Source organism: Mobula birostris, chromosome 2, assembly GCF_030028105.1.
Source record: "Mobula birostris isolate sMobBir1 chromosome 2, sMobBir1.hap1, whole genome shotgun sequence".
In the NCBI taxonomy this organism is placed as follows: domain Eukaryota; kingdom Metazoa; phylum Chordata; class Chondrichthyes; order Myliobatiformes; family Myliobatidae; genus Mobula; species Mobula birostris.
Genome location: NC_092371.1, coordinates 149,895,624 through 149,916,110, shown reverse-complemented (window position 1 = coordinate 149,916,110; position 20,487 = coordinate 149,895,624). Strand labels below are relative to the sequence as shown.

Here is a 20,487-nt window from a genome sequence, read left to right as displayed (position 1 = left end):
TACTCTTCCGATCTCATCAATACTCTTCCGATAAGCATGGCAGTGACAAGCTATGCAAATGTGATTTATGAAACTATTCTTCATCATGCTGTTCAACCTCAGTGGTGTCTGAAATGTGCAGCTGTCGTTTTGGCCAACTCGAATACATTGCAGTAGGCTGATTGTATTCTTATCTGTTCCAACACTGTTAATATAGCGCTGGATCATCATCCATGATGCATATTGCTTCATTACATCCCGAACCTGATTTTCTTTGATTCATTTCACTGTTGAGTAGAGTTAACCCTACTGATTTGGTAATATTGCATTACGTTTTGATTCTATAATGGAATACCATCTTATTTATATTAATTAACTAAATAAATCTAAATTTATGGAAAACAAGGCTTTCATAAGAAAATAGATATCTTCACTTCTCATTCTTGCCACTTCCCTGTATGCTGCCTTCTACTCGACTGAAAAATGGCACAATCAATATTGGTAGTTGTAGTCAGGGGCAATGGGGAAAAATAAGCAAATGGGCAGTGAGCAGACAAAAATTAAATTCTTACTCAAGACAAATCAGCTGACACTAAATAACAGAAGGGAAAAAAACTATGCTTACTATCTGTGAATTTGCAGCATATTACTTGCTGAAGAATCTATTTCTGTCTAGTTTGCAGCCAGGGGCTGGGAAATTTCCTTGTGTAAGTCTTAGAAGAATAGTTGTAAATAAGCTTAGTCTGGTGTAGAGCAAATGTTAATGTAATTTATTTGTTTATTTATTGAGATACAGTATGGAATAGGCCCTTCTGACTATTCAAGTCATGCCTCCCAACAACCCCTAATTAATCCTAGCCAAATCAGGGGACAGTTTACAAGAACCACTTAACTTACTAACCAGTATGTCTGGACCGTGGGAGGAAACCGGAGCACCTGGAGAAAACCTGCATATGCAGACTCCTTACAGATGATGTCAGAATTGAACTCCAAGCTAACTTCTGTGCCACAGTGGCACCCAAATTTCGTTTCTTTGACTTTCCACAGGAATTTTCATTAGCACTAAGACATTTTTTCCGTTATAAACCTCAACCTAGTGTTGTCAACAGTAAGTGAGGCCCAAAATTTGATTCCAGTGTAATTTTCAACCATAGCAATTTAAAAGGGACTAGTTCCTTGCTGCTTACAAAATGGGCCATGTTTCCCTATGGTTAAAATGCATTTTTGGCTTTGCTGAAATTGTAAATGCGGAATCCCATATGTGCCTGTACTACTTTGCCTATTGAGGTCAATGTCACTAACACTTTGAGTTTCATACATACAGTGCTGTGCAAAAGTCTTAGGCACATATACATAGCTAGGTTGCTGTATTTGTCAATGTGGAGTGGAAAACAGGTTTGTAAATCTGGTAGGAACAAAGGATGTTGGGAATGGTGAGTGTGGAGTGCTACAGGAGGGGTGTGCGGCAGGTGGCAGAGAAGGAGTGCTGGGGTGGCAGTTTTGTCAGGCTGCAGATATGCCCAGCCTTGGGACACCAAGCAAGGTCATTTAGTTCCAAGCAATTGGTTTATTGATCATTTCAGAATGTCTCTCTGGTGCTTCCTGCTCCCCTCCCTCTCTCTTCTCTTTTTCCCCAACAATGATTCTCTTCTCCCTGCTCCCTGCTCCCTTCCCACTCTCAGTCCACAATGGAGACCCATATCAAAATTAGGTTTATCATCACTCACATGTGTCACGAAATTTTATTTTTTGCAGCAGCAGCGTTACATTGCAACGAATAAAATTGCTACAGTACTGTACAGAAGTCTTAGGGTTGCACATTACTGTATGGGATCATTCCAGGTTGCTACAGTTGATCTGATCACATTTCACCTTTTGCACCAGCAGTATAGGCTGCTTACATCCAGACCAATTAAGTGTAGGCATGGGGAGTTCAAAGTGCAATTCTGAATGATAGGCCCAGACCAGGAAAGCTCAATCTTGATTTACTGTTACTAGTTCTCACTAGTCTTCACTAACAGGCTCTGCATTATCTGCAGGAAGATAAGATTATTTTGGATTGGCATCATTGTTTAGCACAGACAATATGGATGTAGTGGCCTGTCCCTATGATGTTTTTGTTTCAGTGTTCGATTTGAGAAAATGAGAATCTCTTCTGGTACATTACTTCTTCAGCAGCCTTTTACTTCTACCGCCAATCACCTCCCAGCTTCTTGCATTATCCTACCTCCCCCTCCCCCAACTACCCACCTTCCCCCTCACCTGGTTTCATCTATCACCTACCAGTTTGTACTCCTTCCCCTCCCCCGCCTGCTTATTCTGGCTTCTGCCCCCTTTCCAGTTCTGATGAAGGGTCTTAGCCCGAAACATCATCTGTTTATTCCCTTCCGTAGACGCTTCCTGACCATCTGAGTTCCTCGAACATTTTGTGTGTTGCTCAAAAAGTAGATGGTGCTGCACAGTTCCGAGAAACTTGCCTGTGGCTAATACATTGTGACTTAATAAATGAATCCTACTTATGAATGAATTAATGGCTGACACATTGTAATATAATTAATGAATCCTACCTACCAATAAATTTTTTTCAGAAAGGTCTGACCTGATTAGAGGTCAACAGAGTGTGGTGGTAAATGCATCTGCAAACCCTAACCCAATACCAAAATATATTCGCATCACTTTTGACCATTTACTAACTTGTGGCAACATTTTCAGAATGTTAAGCTAGGTTGAAGACGAGATTGAATCTCAAACAGAAAGTGTGGACATCACATGGTACTCTGATCCATCATGTTATTCGCTGTTTGGCTTTTCCCTGTTGACCCAATAGCAACCTCTGAATGTGGCTTAGCAGCCGTCAGACAGACAAGGTAGATGGTTATCTCCGAGAAGCCATGAGGATTTTTATCTTAGCAACACACATCAAAGTTGCTGGTGAACGCAGCAGGCCAGGCAGCATCTCTAGGAAGAGGTGCAGTCGACGTTTCAGGCCGAGACCCTTCGTCAGGACTAACTGAAGGAAGAGTGAGTAAGACATTTGAAAGTTGGAGGGGGAGGGGGAGATCCAAATTGTTAGGAGAAGACAGGAGGGGAAGGGATGGAGCCAAGAGCTGGACAGGTGATTGGCAAAAGGGATACAAGAGGATCATGGGACAGGAGGTCCGGGAAGGAAGAAAGACAAGCGGGGGGGGGGGGTTGAACCCAGAGGATGAGCAAGGGGTATATTCAGAGGGACAGAGGGAGAAACAGGAGAGTGAGAGAAAGAATGTGTGTATAAAAGTAAGTAACAGATGGGGTACGAGGGGGAGGTGGGGCATTAGCAGAAGTTAGAGAAGTCGATGTTCATGCCATCAGGTTGGAGGCTACCCAGACGGAATATAAGGTGTTGTCCCTCCAACCTGAGTGTGGCTTCATCTTTACAGTAGAGGAGGCCGTGGATAGACATGTCAGAATGGGAATGGGATGTGGAATTAAAATGTGTGGCCACTGGGAGATCCTGCTTTCTCTGGTGGACAGAGCGTAGGTGTTCAGCAAAGCGGTCTCCCAGTCTGCGTCTGGTCTCGCCAATATATAAAAGGCCACATCGGGAGCACCGGACGCAGTATATCACCCCAGCCGACTCACAGGTGAAGTGTCGCCTCACCTGGAAAGACTGTTTGGGGCCCTGAATGGTGGTAAGGGAGGAAGTGTAAGGGCATGTGTAGCACTTGTTCCGCTTACATGGATAAGTGCCAGGAGGGAGATCAGTGGGGAGGGATGGGGGGGACGAATGGACAAGGGAGTTGCGTAGGGAGCGATCCCTGCAGAATGCAGGGGGGGGGAGGGAAAGATGTGCTTAGTGGTGGGATCCCATTGGAGGTGGCGGAAGTTACAGAGAATAATATGTTGGACCCGGAGGCTGGTGGGGTGGTAGGTGAGGACCAGGGGAACCCTAGTCCTAGTGGGGTGGCGGGAGGATGGAGTGAGAGCAGATGTACGTGAAATAGGGGAGATGCGTTTAAGAGCAGAGTTGATAGTGGAGGAAGGGAAGCCCCTTTCTTTAAAAAAGGAGGACATCTCCCTCGTCCTAGAATGAAAAGCCTCATCCTGAGAGCAGATGCGGCGGAGATGGAGGAATTGCGAGAAGGGGATGGCGTTTTTGTAAGAGACAGGGTGAGAAGAGGAATAGTCCAGATAGCTGTGAGAGCTGTGAGAATGAGCTGTAAGCTGTGAGAATGAGCTGTAAGCTCATTCTTGATCATAATTCTTTTAAATTTATAATTTTGAGATTGTAGAATGGGGGTTGTCATACACTTACATGTTATTGACAAAACATTTGCTGGATTTGCTAAGAATAAGCACATTTTTGACAATTTCACTTGTATTATTGTTTTTGAGTTAATTATTAGTAGCCTTTAGAACACTGCTACAGTAGAATTTGATACCACAGTAAACTCCAGGGATGAAACCTGCAAATATCCTGATCTGCATAAGCCAATTAAACATTGAATAACATAACTCAACAGCAAATGCTTGTATATTTTTATTTTAAGTGTGCTGCTTTGTTTCAAAATCCCTTAACTACTGTGATTTTTTTTTCACTTTGGTTTCACCCCACAGATTTTTAAATGCAATAGTAAATACAAATTTTTACAATGCTAGACTGAATAAAGTAATGGGAACAAATTCTTTGGAATTCAAAGGATCACCTCAATACACCCATAAAATGTCAAGAAAGAAAATAAGATTGAAAGGTGCAGTGCAATGTATATATCAATAGTGCTGGTGAAAGTAATTGAAAATTCTAACCCAGCTCAAGTGCAAAATCAGAACAGATTAACTCAAGAAACATGGCAATCATTTTGCCAGTTTCAGCAGCTTTTGGACCATTGCAAGAGACTCTTTTGAGATAATGATAATAGTATTTCTGGAAAAATATATTGGTTTTTTTTTGGTTAACTTATGTGATAATTAATATTAGCATTGTAAATTCTTTGGGATGTCATTGAGAAGAGACTGAATTAAATTTTCCAAAAAAGACTGTATATATAACATATAATATATTTGAAAATAATGGAGCATACCTGCTTATTTTACTGCTTCTGTTTTATAGCTATTATAATTTGGATGATATTAACCATAACAACATGAACAAATATCTGTCCAACCTCGTGGAAAGATCTCTTTCAGATTTAGAATCTTCCTACTGTATTTCAGTGGGGGAGGTAAGTTCATTTTATACAATTTATCTTTAAGTCCAGTGATCCCGCTTTTGCAAGTACGGTGGATTCTGGTTAATTAGGACACATCAGGACCATTACATTTTGGCCCATTAAAGCAACCTGCCATAATTAACCAAAGTTTCATGGAAATAGTTAAAAAGGTATATAAAAAAAGACAAACCACCATTTAACTAAGTAACCAATGATGTAATAAAATGAAATACTGAACAAATTAGAACACTACCAAAACTACTACCGTATATAAAACTGTGTGTTAGTTCCTAATAGTTATCGGCAGAGAAATTGATCCAGTATACGCTACCGTGTTCTGTGGATTGACTGTAAATGAAAGAGATCAGTGCAGACACCTGGTGCATAAATGGACTGCCTTCACACAATGCTTTCGATGATTGCATCTTCCTTATCTTTTTCGTTGCAACATTCAAAATGATTGTCAATATCTTCAAATTCTTAGTAGTTCCTAACATATTAAAGTGGTGAAATCGTTTCATTTTCACTCTCGGCCATTTCTGGCATCTCCAAGCCTGATTGTTTGAAACCACAGTGAGCAAAACATTTCTGAATTATCTTGCTGTTCACTACTTGCTAACTTTCAGTTACAAAAATCACGACTTTGTGAACACAAGCACGTGCAAGTGACGCTTTTTAAAAACCAATCACTCTAAGCATGGTCTAACAGCCACACAAGTGAACATGTCTGACTCTAGTTGGAAACTGTTTGGCAACAGTCTCCTTTCCCAATTAAGCAGCATAATGTCTCAAATAAATGACCTGCTACCTGCTCGATTTGTCTTTGTTCTTCAAGGGTTGTCCTAATTAGCGGCTGCCTTGATTAACTGATGGACCAATTAATCAGAATCCACTGTACCTTCATTTCATCTTTTAAAGACAGAGATTTGATTGGGAACTTAGACTTTAGATTTACAGATACAATACAGTAACAGGCCCTTCTGGTCCATTTAACTCATGCCACCCATTTGCACCCATGTGACCAATTAACTTACTTATTCTTATATCTTTGGAATATAGGAAGAAACCCACTTGGTCACAGGCAGAATATACAATCTCTTTATAAGCAGCAGCAGAATGAAACACGCCTCACTGGCATTTTAATAGCATTATGTTAACTTGCTATTCCAAAATATGCGTGTCCTTCCTGTCTGCCATTTTGGACTGCAGTAAACAGAAAAGTTGATGCAGAAGATCCTGAGAGGCAGGATTTATGAACATTTGGAGAGGTATAATATGATTAGGAGTAGTCAGCATGGCTTTGTCAAGGGCAAGTCGTGCCTTATGAGCCTGATTGAATTTTTTGAGGATGTGACTAAACACATTGATGAAGGTAGAGCAGTAGATGTAGTGTATATGGATTTCAGCAAGGTATTTGATAAGGTAACCCAAGCAAGGCTTATTGAGAAAGTAAGGAAGCATGGGATCCAAGGGGACATTGCTTTGTGGATCCAGAAATGGCTTGCCCACAGAAGGCAAAGAGTGGTTGTAGACAGGTCTTATTCTGCATGGAGGTCAGTCACCAGTGGGGTGCCTCAGGGATCTGCTCTGGGACCCTTACTCTTCGTGATTTTTATAAATGACCTGGATGAGAAAGTGGAGGGATGAGTTAGTAAGTTTGCTGATGACACAGGTTACGGCGGGACATGGATAGGATGCAAAACTATACTGAAAAGTGGCAGATGGATTTCAACCCAGATAAGTGTGAGTTGGTTCATTTTGGTAGATCAAATATAATGGCAGAATACAGTATTAATGGTAAAACTCTTGGCAGTGTGGAGGATCAGAGAGATCTCGGGGTGCGAGTCCATAGGACGCTCAAAGCAGCTGCACAGGTTGACTCCATGGTTAAGAAGGCGTACGGTGTATTGGCCTTCATCAATCGTAGAATTGAATTTAGGAGCTGAGAGGTAATGTTTCAGCTATATCGGGCCCTGGTCAGACCCCACTTGGAGTACTGTGCTCAGTTCTGGTCGCCTCACTACAGAAAGGATGTGGAAGCCATAGAAAGAGTGCAGAGGAGATTTACAAGGATGTTGCCTGGATTGGGGAGCATGCCTTATGAGAATAGGTTGAGTGAACTTGGTCTTTTCTCCTTGGAGCGACGGAGGATGAGAGGTGACCTGAGAGAGGTGTATAAGATGATGAGACGCATTGATCGTGTGGATAGTCAGAGGCTTTTTCCCAGGGCTGAAATGGTCGCCACAAGAGGACACAGGTTTAAGGTGCTGGGGAGTATGTCAGGGGTAAGTTTTTTTACTCAGAGTGCTCAGTGTGTGGAATGAGCTGCCGGCAACGATGGTGGAGGCAGATACAATAGGGTCTTTTAAGAGACATTTAGATAGGAACATTGAGCTTATTAAAATAGAGGGCTATAGGTAAGCCTAGTAATTTCTAAGGTAGGGACATGTTTGGCACAACTTTGTGGTCCGAAGGGCCTGTATTGTGCTGTAGGTTTTCTATGTTTCTGTGTTAAGCAATCTTCACTCCTACTCTTGAAAAAGACATCTATGTGTAAATCTAGGATTTCTTTGGTGTTCCTGTCCAAAATATTGGTACCAATGACATGGGAAGGAAAAGCAAAGAGATCCTGAAAAGAGAATTTAGAGAGATAGGCAGAAAGACGAGAAGCAGGAACTACTGGGTCGTAATTCCTGGACTGCTGCCTGTGCTATGCATCAGTAAGGGCAGAAAGAGGATGATTTGGCAGATTAATGTGTGGCTGAGAAACTGATGCAAGGGGCAGGGCTTCAGGTTCTTCGATCACTGGGATCTCTTCTGGGGAGGAATGACCTGTACGAAAGTGACAGGTTGCACCTGAACCTGAGGGGGACCAGTATTCTCGCAGGTAGGTTTGTTAAACCTTTTGGGCAGATTTAAACTTATTTGGTGAGGAGGGATGAGAACCAGAGTGAAGGGACCCGGGATAGGATGGATGGTAAAAATGCGAAGATAGTATGCAATCAGACTGTCAGGAAGGGCAGGTAAATAATAGGACAAAATTGCAGCCAGCAGGGTGAATATCAGTGCATGAGGGATGTAAATACAAAGTATTATATCTTAATGCTCGGTGTATAAGAAATAAGGTGGATGATTTTGTTGCACTATTACAGATTGTCAGGTATGATGTTGTTGCCATCATTGAATCGTGGCTGAAGGATGGTTGTAGTTGGGAGTTGAATAACCAAGGTTACACGTTATATCAGAGGGATAGGAAGGTAGGCAGGGTAGGTGGCATGTTTCTACTAGTAAAGAATGTTATCAAATCAGTAGAAAGATATGACATAGGATCAGAAGATGTTGAATCCTTGTGGGTTGAGTTAAGAAACTGCAAGTATGAAAAGACCCTGATGGCAGTTATATACAGGCCTCCCAGCAGTAGATCAGATATGGACCACAGATTACAATAAGAAATAAAAAGGGATATGAAAAGGGCAAAGTTAAAATAATCATAAGAGATTTCAACATGTAAGTCAATTGGGAAAATCAGGCTGGTGATGCATTTCAAGAGAGTGAATGCCTACGAGATGGCTTTTTAGAGCAGTTTGTCATTGAGCCTGCTAGGGAATCCGCTGTACTAGATTGGGTATTATGCAATGAATCAGATGTGATAGGGGAGCTAAAGGTAAGAGTCAGTGATCACGGTAAAGTCTGAGGTAGCAGTAATTCAGTGGAGTAAAGGAAATTATAGTGGTATGAGATCAGAGTTAGTCAAAGTAAACTGGAAGGAGCTGCTGGCAGGGATGACAGCAGAGCCGAAATGGCGTGAGTTTCTGGGGAAAAATGAGGAAGGTGCAGGATGGATGTATTCCAAAAACAAAGAAATAATTAAATGGCAAAATAGTACAACTGTGGCTGGCAGGGGAAGTCAAAGCTAATGTAAAAACAAAAGAGAGGGGATACAACAAAACAAAATTTAGCAGGAAGATAGGATTGAGGAGCTGTTCAAAACCTACAGAGAGCAACTGAAAGAATCATTAGGAGAGAAAAAACTAAATATGAAAGCAAGCTAACAAATAATATCAAAGTGGATAGTCACAAACGAGAAAATCTGCAGATGCTGGAAATCCAAGCAACTCTCACAAAATACTGGAGGAACTCAGCAGGCCATGTAGCTTCTGTGGAAAAAAAAGCACAGTTGATGTTTTGGGCCTAAATGCTTTGGCAGGACTGGAGAAATAAAGCTGAGGAGTAGATTTGAAAGGTGACAGGAAGGGAGAGAGAAATGCAAGGCGATAGGTGAAACTTGAAGGGGGAGGGATGAAGCAAAGAGCTATAGGAGGTTGATTGGTGAAAGAGACAGAAGGCCATGGAAGAAAGAAGAAAGGGGGGCAGAGGAGCACCAGAGGGAGGAGATAGGCGGGCAAGGAGACAACATGAGAGAGGGATAAGGGAATTGGAAATGGTGAAGGAGTTGGGGGGTGGCGGCATTACTGAAAGCTTGAGAAATCGATGTTCATGCCATCAGGTTGGAGGCTAACCAAACGGAATATAAGGTGTTGTTTCTCCAACCCTAAGTACGGCCTTATACCAACAGTGGAGGAGGCCATGGATGGACATATCGGAATCCACTCCCTCACCCTTTCACAATTTGCCATCCCCTTGTCCTTCTCTCATGTGATCTCCTTGCCCGCCCATTGCCTCCCTCTGGTGCTCCATGCCCCCCCCTTCACAATTTCCCATCTTCAGGGATATGTTGCTGAGGCTTTATAAGGCACTGGAGAGGCCTCATCTTGAGTACTGTGAACAGTTTTGGGCTCTTCATCTAAGAAAAGATGTGCTGGTGTTGGAATGGGTTCAGAGGAGGTTCACAAGGATGATTCCAGGATTGAAAGTGTTATCATACGAGGAATGTTTGATAGTTCTGGGTCTGAACTCATTGGAATTTAGGATGATGAGGGGGGAATCTAATTGAAGTGTTTTGAATGTTGAAAGGCCTGGACAGAGTAGATGTGGAAAGGATGTTTCCCATAGTGGGGAAGAGAGAGGACAAGAGAGCACAGCCTCAGGATAGGGGGGCATCCATTTAAAACAGAGATGCGGAGAAATTTCTTTAGCCAGAGCGTGGTGAATTTGTGGGATTTGTTACCACAGGCAGCTGTGGAGGCCAGGTCGTTGGGTGTGTTTAAGGCAGAGCTTGATTGGTTCTTAATTCGACACAGCATCAAAGGTTACAGGAAGAAAACTGGAGAGCGGAGCTGAGGAGGGGGATAAAGGATCAGCCATGAGTGACTGGTGGAGCAGATTTGATGTGCCAAAATGGCCTAATTCTGTTCCTATATCTTATAGTCTTATGGTCTAAGGAACACTTGCAAGAAAAATCAATTGAATTTAGAACTGGGATGAGGAGGAATATTGCAGCGTCTATCCCAGACTCATACCTCCTTCTATCTTTTCTGCAACTGTTTATGGGGAGAAAAACGAATACTGACACCTGCCCCTGCATATCTCCCTTTCTCAGCAAGGCCACTACTAGTTAGTGTGCTATTTACCTCTCCCATTCCTGCACCCCTCCCCCCCAACAATTTCTCCATGTGCTTCACTCAGCTCAATATCCATTGGCTATTTGTGTGTTGGAGCAGCCGTGCACCATATCTGGTCTGATTAATAAGGTTTAAGATTTCCCCTCGTGTTGGACTGCCATGTTCTTAATCTGGTTAGTCAAAGTGTGACCGTAAGGAGTGCCCATTTCACAGCTACTGAGGCAAACACGAAGGAGGAAGAGGTTGTGTTTGTTTTTGTCCTAAGATTAACTCCCCTTGAGTTGAAACACCTTTGTTTTCAATATGTACCTTATCAAGTCCTGTTAGAATCTTTTGTTTTAATAAGATCCCATATATGACCAGCCTACTGAATCATTCCTCATACGTCAGCCTTTCACATCAGGATCAACAACAAATCTGATCTGACCTGCTTTAGATGTATGTATCTCTCTTAAATAAAATGTATGCTCTCACTATTGCCCTGTGCAATTAGTTATTTTTGTACTCCATCTTCCTTTCAGTGGAGGCCAACATTCTATTTACCTTCCTAATATTGCTGCACTTTAATGCTAACCTTTACTGTTCAACTAGATATCTGGAACATGACACCAGCGGAAGTGGTAAAATTAGGTACAATTATTACGTTTAAGAGGCATTTAGAGAGACACTTAAATACATAAGATATAGAAGGATGGGGGTTCAAATGCTCACAGAAGAAATTAGTGTAGATGGAAAAAAGAGTCAGCATAAATGTGGAGAGCCAGTGGGCCTTTTTCTGCTCTGTGACTCTGACACTACTCCATGTATGATGACATCCAGATCTCTTTCTTTCTACAGAATTCTGAATTTTCCTCCATTTAAACAATATTCTACATTTTGTTTCTTTCTTTCTTTTTGGGAAGCCTTACAATTCCCCATTCAGGACATTTACAAAGACAGGTGTGTAAAAAGGGCCTGAGTCACCCCAGCCACAAACTCTTCCAGCTGCCACCATCCGGGAAATGGTACCGCAGCATAAAAGCCAGGACCAACAGGCTCCAGGAGAGCTACTTCCACCAGGCCATCAGACTGATTAATTCACGCTGATACAATTGTATTTCTATGTTATATTGACTGTCCTGTTATACGTACTATTTACTACAAATTACTATGAATTGCACATTTAGATGGAGACATAACATAAAAATATTTACTCCTCATGTATGTGAAGGATGTAAGTAATGAAGTCAATTCAATTCACCAAACACATTTCTTTTTTGAATCCTTTCCACAATTTTGCCTACCACATTCTTGTTCCTTTCTTCAAATCCTCCATCTAGATTGCAGATAGTTGAACACGGATTCTTGCAGCAACTGACTAGTTGGCTAGAAAGTGACTTTTTTTTCTCTATTCTGTTTTCTATCGATTCATTTTCTGTCCATACCAAAATATTATCCCGATTGACATTGGGTTATTATTGTCTCGTGTATCAAGTTACAGTGAAAAGCTTGTCTTGCATACTGGTGTTTCTATAGTTTAAATCATCACACAGTGCATTGATTGAAAATAAAGTAAAAGAATAATAATGCAGAATAAAGGGCTGAAGGTATTGGAAAAGTGCTGTGCAGGTAAACGATTGAGCGCAAGATCATAACGAGGTAGATTGGGAGAGCACTTTGCTGAGCACTACACTCTGTACACCAGAAGAAGCGTGATCTCCCAGTGGCCACAATCTTAACTGCACTTCCTATTCACATTCCAAAATGTCCATCCACAGTCTCCTCTACTGTCACAGTGAGGCCACATTCAGGTTGGAGGAGCAACGCCTTGTATTCCGTCTGGGTAACCTCCAATCTAATGGCATGAACATCGATTTCTTGAACTTCCAGTAATGCCTCCCCCCACCCCACCCCTTGTCTATTCTCCATCCCCTCCCCCCGCACCTTATCTCCTTGCCTGCTCATCGGCTCCCTCTGGTGCTCCTCCCTGTTTTTCTTTCCTCCATGACCTTCTGTCCTCTCCTATATATTCCCCCTTCTTCAGCCCTGTATCTCTTTCACTGATCACATTCCCAACTCTTTACTTCCCTCCTCCCCATTTCACATATCACCCTGTGTTTCTGCCTCCACCCTCTAACCCAGACTCTGCCTTTTTTTTCTCCGATTCTGCTGAAGGGTCTCAGCCCAAAACGTCGACTGTACTCTTTTCCATAGATGCTGCTCAGCCTGCTGAGTTCCTCCAGCATTTTGTGTGTGTTACTTGGATTTCCAACATTCGCAGATTTTCTCTTGTTTTTGTGGCAAAGAGAGTATATTATTGTTCAAGCCCATAAAGTCTTATCTAATACCTATTTTATACAGCACGTTATCAAATACCTTCTGGAAATCCAAGCAGAGCACATCCACTTTTTCCCTTTTTCCACTCTGCTTGTTATATCTTGAGATAATTCGAACAAACTTGGCAAACTATGGACTCACTTTCAGGGACTGTGCGGTTTACTTTCTGTCTATTATTTGTTTTGTTTTTGTTTGCACAATTTGTTCTTCACATATTGGATGTTTGACAGTCTTCCTGGATTCTGTTGTGTTTCTTTCTTTTGTGGCTGTCTGCAAGAAGATGAATCTCAAACTTGCATATAGTAAACATACTTTGAACGTTGAATCAATCATTAGCTTCCCATTTTGTAAAACTATTATCTCAGCTCAGTCATAATAAGATTTTCTAAATGCACTGCAACAACGTCCTTGCTCATGGAATCCAGTATTTTCCCAATCACAGATGTTAAGTTGGCCATTCTATAGTTTCTGCTTTTTGCCTCCCTCATTTTCTGGAATCCATTTCAATTTACTAGCTAATTAAGACATGTAGGTTTTCAGCTTTTGGTTGATGCTGGATGGTAATAAAATAAGAGCTTCCATGAAATGAAAATCATGCAGATATTATAACGAGAAAGCTACTTCTTCACAGAAAGGGTGAATGTTTACTACAAAATTCAGAAAAGTAAGTAGGTCTTGAGTTTCTTTGTAACTTATTTTTTATTGATTTGTAATTATCCTACAGGATAACCGTAGCCTCCAGTCACTGGATTTAGGACGTATAGCCTCTTATTATTATCTGAAGCACTCAACAGTGAGAATGTTCCAGATGCAAATGAATGCCGATTGCCATATGGAGGACTTGCTCTCAATTCTAACTGTGAGTTATAGTATACCTTATTGTTGGAATTTGAAAACTACTTCAGCAGACTCTTCTTCAAGAAGAGAAACTGCTTCATTTGATGTGTATCTGACTGTCAGTTTAGGCTGTCTGATGATGATAGCAAAGTTGTATTGTTTGCAACAGACTAACCTGCCAAAGCATTGTCTTAACATTCCAATGGTGCGCTCTTTCTCACATTATGTAACAGCATGTTTTTTCATTGTGTGCGTGAGTTGTACATTTGGTCATGAGGCAATTTAGCTAGTAGCCAGTGCCTATCACTGTGCAGCCTCCTTTTTGATTTGGTGTGGTGGGTTCAAATGCAAATATCTGCATGGATTCATGCAGACTCAAGCAATTATGACTGTCAAAATATTGGTAGTTATCTATACAATGAAGTTCCGGTAGACATCAATGGTGGTGTTGCTTCCCTTTTGAATTCCATACTAAAACTCAGGTAGGATTATTGCTTCCTGAATATTGCTAAGTGGATATTGTCTCCTACCTCCTACCTTGTCCTCTCTCTTCTACCAACTTGTCTCATCCTGCAAGGCCTGTTTTCAGACACCTGATTATTTTGTATTCCAAATGAATATCTGCTAAGAAACTAGTGGCTAGTTCAAAATCTGTTTGTCAGAAATGTGTAGCAATGCAATATCAAATAGATTTTGCAATTTGAAAACATTATTGCAAGCACCAAACACTTGTACAGTTTTGATTATAAATATTAGAACAATAGCAATAACTAAATAATTCAGCTGCCATGGTATTCTCCTTGCTGCTACCAAGTGTTCTGTCATGTGAGGTTCACTGACTGCATCAAATCAGCATTGTCCACTGATTAGCATCATATTCTCCCATCTTGAATATTTGTGGTCAACATTTATTGTATGCACACACTAACGTCTTTGCTGATATGACATCTGTCACTGCATCCAGGAAAAAATGTGCCCGGAATATCTTGATCCTAAAACAGCACCTGCATGGATTTGTAATGGGTGGGCGACATCTGGCAAATCTGATTTTAATGCTTTGAAGAGGTATTTGAAGTCTTTTAGAGGGGAATGTTTATGGATGTTGCTTATATGGATTTTATGAAGCCATTTGATAATGTCCCTCACAACTTTCAGTTCATGTTGTAAGGAACATTATTAAATGACTTCTTAAAATCAGTTAGGCCAACATGTTGACTGAACACCAAGTGATTCATTGGCAGAATGTGATAAATTGAGGGACGCAACTATTAACAATATTTTAAAATGATGTAGATGAGGATGTAGAAAATTTTGTTGATTTGCGGAACTTGGATGTCACTTAAATTCTTCCATAGTTAATTCAATCATGACCTGCTGCTAAAGCATAAACATAAAAAAGTCTGCAGATGCTGGAATTCCAAAGCAACACACATAGGTCTTAGCAGCATCTTTGGAAATGAATAAGCAGTCGCTGTTTTCTTGGATAATTGCCTCAATGTTCCTATATTGCATAGGGTCTTTTTTAATTACCTTAGAATCAGTATTTGGAAGTCAGTTCAAGATTTTAAAAAAAGAGCCTAAAGGTGAGACAAATATCAAGAATGGGTATCTAGTTTTAGTATTTTATCTATGCTTAAACTTGTTTATTAGCACACTATATGTTGCCATTTTATGTCTTGCTGAAAGGCTGCTGCAGAAACTCAAAAACAGGAACTGTGAACTTGGGACAACTGAAGAGAGACCACTAAATAAAACTGCGTAATTTCAATAACAGTAGTCGTCAGTGCAGTGACAAGGATGATTTACCCTAGCTTCATTGCCATAGCTCAACAGAATATATATGTTTATCTCTTCTGCTCCATCTTCCTTTCTCATCTTTTATTTTTGTCCCCCACCTTCAGCTCAAATAACTTTCACTGATGATGCAAGTACAAACAGATGATGTGCATAGTTATCAGAGAAGAAACTAGCCTAGATACTCATGCTTTCGTCATTGGAAATTATGCTTCAGAAAAAAATGAGCAGATGGATCCCTGACTCTTTATTAATCCTCATCTAGAATGTTATCTTCTATCTTATCGGCTATATTGGAAAATGGTTCTTCCAGTATACGGGGAGGGCAGTTGGAAAGGGAACTCATTCTTAAATATCCCAATGAGAAAAATGTCAGAAGTGATTTTTTTTTTGGTTATGCTTATAAAACAGTGGAACCACTGATACTTGAAGTATGGGTGACAGATCAAGAAAGATCAGTACCATAAATTAATTTTCAGTAAATATTCAGTAAAACAAGTGACTATGTTAGAAGTTTCAATAGATAACTACAAATTTCAAGAGCTCATTTCCCCAAAGAATTTTTGTTCTCTGAATTTGATTGCCTAGACTTCCTGATAAACAAAAAGATTTCAATGAAGTTCAATTCATAACATAATTAGATTTGTTACATTTATTTAGATTACATTTGTTATATTAGATTTGTTAAATTTAACACATAGTTAAATTTGTAAAATAAGATTTGAAATACCATATACATATGTTTTGCTTAATAGTTTAGTTATTATCTATTTATACATTTGAAAAGTGCAAGATGAAGGACATGCAGCTTGAACGTTTGGCAGCCCTTCAGCCAAGAACGTAAACACTGTTTCAGTGCTATGTGATCTATTTTGCTGTTATTCAGAGTAATGGGGCAAAAATCATCTTGGTGAAATTACAGCGGTTGTGGCATTGGGTTTATGAGGAACAATCCACTTTAACCATACAATTTGCTGCTTGTTGCATTAGAGTTCACCAGACATTGTACTTGTCTAGAAATTATTTAATCTGTTTTGACTTTAGGGAGGAACAGGTGTCATTGCTGGCTTTTCACATGCAGGCAAATATTAATTGCGCTCATGTGCCCATTTAGCCTGCCTTTAATAACCCTGACTTGTTCATGAGTAGTAAATGTTTATGCTTCCTCAACGTGCAGATGTTTATGAATCATTGCAAGAATTTCCTCATGGCGAAAACCAGTTTCTAGGCAGTGCACCTGGTGACATCATTCTGAGGGACCTTTTGAGCTTTTAACACTGCCTGGAGGAGTTTTAGAATTGAGAATAATTTGTACTCTATTTTGTGGGTTCTGAGGTGATTGCTGGGGCCAATGTGACAACTGCAAACTCATCTGTAGATGGGCCCGATGATGTAGATAGTTTGTGAGCTGATAGCTCCATCTGATGTTGGTACTGGGCTTCTGTGAGATTCCAGTGCATGGACTCAAGATTCTCAATCCCATCCTGGATGCCTTTTTTCCACTTACACCAGTCATTGATCATTCATTTCCAGGACTCAGTAGAGAAGTGTTATTTTTTTCCACAGAGAATTTGAGCACACTATTCCCCTGTCTGCCTGGTGATCTCAGAGGAATGGATACGGAATCAGAATCAGGTTTATTATCACTGACATATGTCATGAAATTTGTCGTTTGCAGTGCAGTACGTAAAATAATTACTATGAGTTTCAATAAGAAATATAAAAACAATAAATAGTGCAAAAAGAGAGCAGATAGTAAGGTAGTGTTCTTGAGTTCATGGACTGCAGAAGAGAAATATTGTTCCGAAAATAGTGAGTATACATTTTTAGGCTTTGACACTTCCACTCTGATGGTAGCAATGAGAACAGGGTATGTCCTGGATGGTGAATGTCCTTAATGATGGAAGTTGCCTTCTTCATGTGTTGCATTTTGAAGAGGTCCTTGGTGATAGGGAGGTTGGTGGAACAGGGTGACTGAGTAAACCCCTTGTAGCTTTTTTCAATCCTGTGAGTTGAAGCCTGCTTACCAGGTGATGATGCAACCAGTCAGAATGCTCTCAGTGATGCATTTGAAGAAATTTGCTGGAGTATTTAGTGACATACCAAATATCCTCACCACTCCTAATGTGATATAGCTGCTGGCATGCCATATTTGTGATTGCATTAATATGTTGAGCCCAGGATAGATCCTCGGAGATGTTGACACCCAGGAACTTGAAGCTGCTCACCGTTTCTACAACTGACCCCTCAATGAGTGTGTGTTCTCCCAACCTCCCCTTCTTGAAGTCCACAGTCAATTCCTTGGTCTCACTGATGTTGAGTTCAAGATTTCCGTGGCACACCACGAGTCACAGACCTTAAGTTAGAGAGGCAACCATCTAGTACTGCTCCCTTGCTTCTCCCCTAAAGCCAATGTAGAATCTATTTTGCACAAATGTGGAATGTTCCTTTCTGTTTTGTACGTGGCCTATCAGCGACATTAACAGAGCTCTACCAAGAGGGATTTCTCGCAGGTCAAAGCGGTTATTTAAGGAGGGAGCTTTAAGAGCGATTGTCCATTCTACATGGCCTATCAGCGGCGTCAGCAGAGCTTTAACAAGAGGGATTTCTCGCAGGTCGAAGGGGTTATTTAAAAAGGAAGCTTCGAGAGTGTTTGTCCATTGCACATAGCCTATCAGCGGCTATAACCGGAGCACTGATCGTAAGTTAGATAGCTGGGGAAGGTTAAGGCATAAAAGGGAGACACTGCCCCGTGGAGCAGTCATCAACGGAGTGATCTGAGGCACAGTGATAGGGCTTTGGCTCATTCGAGCTTCTGCAATAACAGGTCGAGGCGAGGTAAGTTACCTGTAAGGAATAGAAATAGGAAGTATGGCTGTGAGGCAGAATATCCTGGCAGAGAGGTTTGCTAAGACTACTGGGGAGATTTTAAAGTAGAATTGCTGGAGTTGGGAACTGAACTGAAGAAACGGAGGAAGGGGCAGTTGGCTCACAAATAGAGGAAGCTTGGAGACAATGTGAGAGGGAGGATAGGTGATAGAGAATGGATACTCTCAGACCGATGGTTTGCGATGTGTCTATTTTAATGCAAGAAACATCATGAACAAAGCAGATGAGCTTAGAACGTGGATCAGTACTTGGAGCTGTGATGTTGTAGCCATTACAGAGACTTGGATGGCTCAGGGGCAGGAATGGTTACTTTGAGTGCCTGGCTTTAGATGTTTCAGAAAGGACAGGGAGGGAGGCAAAAGAGGTGGGGGAGTGGCATTGCTGATCAAAGATAGTGTCATGGCTGCAGAAAAGGAGGAAGTCTTGGAGGGATTGTCTACTGAGTCTCTGTGGGGTGGAAGTTAGAAACAGGAAGGGGTCAATAACTCTACTGGGTGTTTTTTTATAGACCACCCAATAGTAACAGGAACATCGAGGAGCAGATAGGGAGGCAGATTCTGCAAAGTTGTAATAATAACAGGGTTGTCATGGTGGGAGATTTTAATTTCCCCAATATTGATTGGCATCTCCCTAGAACTAGGGGTTTAGATGAGGTGGAGTTTATTAGGTGCGTTCAGGAAAGTTTCCTGACACAATATTTAAATAAGCCTTCAAGAGGAGAGGCTGTACTTGATCTGGTATTGGGAGATGGACCTATTCAGGTCTCTCAGTGGGATGCATTTCGGAGATGGTGATCACAATTCTCTATCCTTTACCATAGCATTGGAAAGGGATAGGAACAGACAAGTCAGGAAAGCGTTTAATTGGAGTAAAGGGGAATATGAAGCTGTCAGGCAGGAACTTGGAAGCATAAATTGGAAACAGATGTTCTCACAGAAATGTACAGCAGAAATGTGACAAATGTTCAGTGGATATTTGAGATACGTTCCAATGAAACGGAAAAGATGGTAGGGTACAGGAGCCGTGGTGTACAAAGGCTGTTGAAAATCTAGTCAAGAAGATAAGAAAAGTTCATGAAAGGTTCAAAAAACTATGTAGTGATAGAGATCTAGATGATTGTAAGGCTAGCAGGAGGGAGCTTAGGAGAGCCAGAAGGGACCATGAGAAGGTCTTAGTGAGCAGGTTTGAAGAAAACCCCAAGGCATTCTACAAGTATGTGAAGAGCAAGAGGATAAGACATGAGAGAATAGGACCAATCAAGTGTGACAGTGGAAAAGTGTATATGGAACCAGAGGAGATAGCAGAGGTACTTAACAAATACCTTGCTTCAGTATTCACTATGGAAAAGGATCTTGGCAATTGTAGGGATGACTTACAGCGGATTGAAAAGCTTGAGCATAGGGACATTAAGAAAGAGGATGTGCTGAAGCTCCTGGAAAGCATCAAGTTGGATAAGTCTCCGGGACCGGATGAGATGTACCCCAGACCACTGTGGGAGGCGAAGGAAGAGATTGCTGAGCCTCTGGCGATGATCTTTGCATCATCAGTGAGGATGAGAGAGGTTCCAGAGGATTGGTGGGTTGCAGATGTTGTTCCTTTATTCAAGAAAAGGAGTACAGATAGCCAAGGAAATTATAGATCAGTGAGTCTTACTTCAGTGGTTGGTAATTTGATGGAAAAGATCTTGAGAGGCAGGAATTATGAATATTTGGAGAGGCATAATATGATTAGGAATAGTCAGCATGGCTTTGTGAAAGGCCATAGTCTGATTGATGCCTTATAAGTCTTGATTGATTTTTTTGAGGATGTGACTAAACACGTTGATGATGGTAGAGCAGTAGGTGTCATGTAGATGGATTTCAGCAAGGCATTTGATAAGGTACCCCATGCAAGGCTTATTGAGAAAGTAAGGAGGAATGAGATCCAAGAGGACCTTGCTTTGTGAATCCGGAATTGGCTTG

The 20,487-nt window shown here is 41.1% G+C and overlaps 1 protein-coding gene across 2 annotated transcripts in view; it reads left to right on the top strand.

Moving 5' to 3' along the window:
- Nucleotides 1–20,487, top strand: part of ascc3 (activating signal cointegrator 1 complex subunit 3) — a 387,895-nt gene that overhangs the window by 283,293 nt on the left and 84,115 nt on the right. For both annotated transcript variants that reach the window (XM_072250313.1, XM_072250317.1), the window contains exons 35-36: nt 5,069–5,180; nt 13,731–13,865. In XM_072250313.1, coding sequence (XP_072106414.1) covers nt 5,069–5,180; nt 13,731–13,865 — 247 coding nt within the window. The remainder of the gene's footprint in view (nt 1–5,068; nt 5,181–13,730; nt 13,866–20,487) is intronic.